Source organism: Ctenocephalides felis, unplaced genomic scaffold, assembly GCF_003426905.1.
Source record: "Ctenocephalides felis isolate EL2017-DRISC unplaced genomic scaffold, ASM342690v1 CF-g0.4_SCAFFOLD_01492, whole genome shotgun sequence".
NCBI lineage: Eukaryota > Metazoa > Arthropoda > Insecta > Siphonaptera > Pulicidae > Ctenocephalides > Ctenocephalides felis.
In genome coordinates, this window is record NW_020537646.1 from 17,403 (window position 1) to 21,340 (window position 3,938).

A 3,938-nucleotide genomic window follows, 5' to 3' on the forward strand; every position below is an offset into this window, starting at 1 on the left:
TTATTGAAAACAGATATTGAAGAGCTAGTTTTGTATCTCAGATGACTGAAATTTTTTTAGAAATGTTATATTCTTCTTTATTTTTTAATCTGTTACATTTTTGCTCAAATGTGTATACAATTGTTCAACAGAAAATCAATCAATATCAAGTAATATTATTAAACAATTAAAATAATTTCTTATAACCGTCCATTGTTGTGGAAGGAGATTTTGTCAACGGTTGGCTCGTGTCGGGAGTGGTATATATAGCTTCTATCTTAATGCTTTTAACATAAGTGAACAAGTGCCTTAGTGAACAAGAAGTGTTAATACAATTGTTGTATGTGATTTAAAATAAATTGTGAATAGAACATTTTACCAAGAATATGAATCTACTATTTGTTGTGAGTTTTTTTTATTGTAATTGTTATAAAGTTATCAGAAAAAATTTATATGAACCTAATGGATTTTTACAAATGCCCATGACTGTGCTAAATTCTACGATAATTTTTTTAGACAATACCTATTTTGTCAAAACGCAAATTTGGAGATAATATTTTTAGCTAAATATAATTGCTTAATTTTTACTTTTCTCCTATTTATATGTTAGACCGATTTAAGATTTATTTAATGAATTTTTAATCTGTCTATAATAACAAAAAAAATAATGCGAATTTTTAATCTTCCTTACAACTTAATTACATTAATTTAAAATGTATAAGTGTATTACGATTAGAAATCAAATGTGATATTTCCTTATTGTATAATCGCTACACATGAAATAGAGTTTTCAAATTAGCTATCACGCAAATATATAAAGTACGTGATGTGCTTACGTGCATTATTAATAGATTTTTATATGTAATTGTTAATTATCAACTATTTATTTTAAATTACAAATGCCCATTTTTAATCAAAGTATTAGAATAATTATGCGAATAAATACTCAAATTAAAGTTTTTTGCGACGGGGTAATACATTTTTTTTAGTTCTTAGTAATGAATGCTTTTTGATGAGGTTTTTTTGTCATATATGTTTTTTATCAATTAGTTGACCATTGCGTCAAGCGTGGCGATATTGAATGCGGCAATAGCTTCTCGCCACGATAGTCGAAAATGGTCCAGACCTCTCATCGTAGCCGAAGAGGAACCCGAAGAACAACCAGAACCTGCAACTGAACTTCAAGCACCATCTAAAGACAGCATTGACTATTATTTGAGGCAGCCTGTACAAGAACCTTACATAATAACTATACCAGAAGCACCAGAAATTCATAAGAAACAACCAAAAGGACAAGATTCTTACTTACCTAGCCAAATAGTGCTTCGAGTAGAGAGCAACCAGTCCAGTTTTCTCTGAGCACACGAATGAACTTTACAAACACCGATGAAGTACGCAAACCTCAAGTGTTCCCTCAATCGAGATATGGTAGCTTACCCAAGAAATTCTTAGGTTTCAAAAATAAACCACATTACTTAAAATTCTACGCTGATGACGCTTTGCCTAAAGTAGCACCAAAAGGGGCACAACAAAAATTCTTCGAAAGCTCATCACCACAATCTGAATACATCCAACATAGCCAACCAAAGGAGATAACCCAACGCCTATCAAAACACATTATCGAGAGCAAAACTGAAAAGAAAATTTTACCCAGACAACCACTGCCACCAATCTTTGATAGCGAAAGTGAAGCAGTTGTACCACGTTTGAGTTATATTAAACCTATTGCAGAGGCCAACAGTTCTGAGGAGGACGATGAGGAAGAATCAGAGAAGATTGTTGAAGTGGTCAAACCAACAAAGACGAAGAAGGCTAAATCTGTGAAACCAAAATTGGGTGCCTTGACCGATGGTAAACAGAGAGTGGAATTCCAAATGCACGGTCATGATGGTCCACAGAGCTACAAATTTGGATATGACACTGGCAAAGGGTATGTAGAGAAGAAATCATATAATTCTTAGGACATTTTTAAATTACAAATCTTACATAGTTTGTCAGTAAATTAAATTATAGAATAACTCTAGAAGTAACTTAAATAACTTTATTCTTCTGGGAGTGGCGCGCGCTACAAAACCCAGTGAACGTGATAAACATGCTGTCGTGATTAAGGATTCAAAGTAATTTCAAAAGTTATGATTACATCAGTTATTAATATCTGAGTTATTACAATCTATAGTTTTTACAACTTTACATTTACATTTGATAAGTTCATAGTGTCTTGTTTTGCAAATTGCTTCTCAAATGCCAATTGGCGGATATTTAGTAAATTTTTATATTTTTTATTATTAGTAAAGTAATAATTTGGAAATAGATTCTTACGTTAATAGTAATAATTACGGTTCTTATGATAATAATAATAATTTCGAATCTTATGATAGTAAAATAATTAGCACTCTTATTATTAATATTATTTACTAGCCACTATTTATTCAATTTAAGGGGCACAACTAGTGTAACCGCCCTAAAAAAAAGGTGATTTCTCGTTAAACTAGATAATATTATCTGTAAAATGAACTACGATGAAGGAACAAAAATTGACAAAATATCGGCGTTTTTTTAAAAAAAAGTCGAATTTTACCCAAAATTTTGGTCGTTTTTGGACTGCCAAAATTCGATTTTTGATCCGATACGGGCAGCTATATATAGAACATGTAAAAAAAATTTGATAGTGATCGGATCATTTGTTTTTGAGTAATCGCTGCAGCAAATTCGGAAAATGCTGTTTCGAGAAAAACGCGTTTAAAGATTAAATGATCATTATATTATATACTATATATATACTCTTTAAATGGCTGTGACTCAAAAACTATTTAAAATATCGATTTAAAATTTTGGTATGTTATTTTTAAAGGTATAACCTATCGAAATATGGAAAAATTGAAAATTCGATTTTTTTTTAAATTTCACACTAGTTGTGCCTCTTAAAACCGAACACTTGATACTTCTAATAAAATATTGAATTGTATACTAAACCTATGGTTGCAATTACGTTTTATAATATCTGAACAATATCTATTTATTTTTCTATTTGCCTCAAATGTAATTCCTATAACATAATATGCGTAATATCATTACTTTTCATATAACGATCTAGTCTAGAATTAAGAGTTATTATTTGCGGTACTTTCTCCTTATTAAGCGCAAGTTACCATTATTCCTGATCGCGTTTGTCCAACACGAATGTATTATTCCAAAAATACTATAATGAAAGTTAATTCTATAGAAATTAGGTTTATAATTATTAATTTTGTAAATTAAATTCATAAATGAAAATAGAAACTTTGAGCAACTTTTTCATCCAGTTTAAAGCGTTAATTTAAACATACGATTGGTAATCATGTTTTTTTCCTGAAAATAATTCTAATTCAATTGATTATTTTTTATTCAATTCAATATTTTAGAAGCAGTCGTCAATTTAGATTCGAAGAACGAGACAACGATGGATTAGTCAGGGGTCACTATGGATTCTTTGATGAAGATGGAAAAATGCATGTTATTAAATATAGAGCGTCAGCTGATGATGGTTTTAGAACCGATGAATAATTTATAAATTAATATTTTGATTTCATTATTTTTAAATCTTCCAAAAGCCTTTTTTTGACTTAGTGGAGAATGCATTTTTTTCAATTACGGACACAGAAAAATTGGATATTCAATAAAGAAGCAACAAAATATAATGTTAGCATATCAAAAGTCAATATATATATTTTTTCAATAATACAGAATTATTGAAAAATTATATTGCACTTTGATATCAGACCTAATTTTGAGTTTATAGTTGGATTTTTTTACTATAATTGCAATTTTCAATTTTCGAAATTAAGACTGATATTATCCAATGAGTCCGAATTTACATGGCATAATGTCATGGATTTAATTAAATGATGTGTTAAAGTTTTTCATATAATTTTCAAATAATTAGTATTAAGTATACATTATAGTTCGTTATTCGGTTTTTA

At 29.2% G+C, this 3,938-nt stretch overlaps 2 protein-coding genes across 2 annotated transcripts; both read left to right on the forward strand.

Moving 5' to 3' along the window:
• Positions 1-285: 285 nt before the first annotated feature.
• Positions 286-1,338, forward strand: LOC113370133. The gene is made up of 2 exons (XM_026610800.1): positions 286-383; positions 1,030-1,338. Exons 1-2 carry the CDS (start codon positions 366-368, stop codon positions 1,336-1,338), a joined length of 327 nt encoding a protein of 108 aa, XP_026466585.1. The 5' UTR covers positions 286-365.
• On the forward strand, positions 1,301-3,637 carry LOC113370505. The gene is made up of 2 exons (XM_026611177.1): positions 1,301-1,909; positions 3,381-3,637. The coding sequence occupies exons 1-2, from the start codon at positions 1,347-1,349 to the stop codon at positions 3,520-3,522; spliced, it is 705 nt and encodes a 234-aa protein (XP_026466962.1). The 5' UTR covers positions 1,301-1,346; the 3' UTR covers positions 3,523-3,637.
• The last annotated feature ends 301 nt before the right edge of the window (positions 3,638-3,938 follow it).

Coding starts and splice junctions, on each gene's coding strand:
- LOC113370505 (XM_026611177.1), top strand. CDS start 1,347: ATGAACTTTACAAACACCGATGAAGTACGCAAACCTCAAGTGTTCCCT. Junction 1,910..3,380: donor GGATATGACACTGGCAAAGG/GTATGTAGAGAA, acceptor TCAATATTTTAG/AAGCAGTCGTCAATTTAGAT.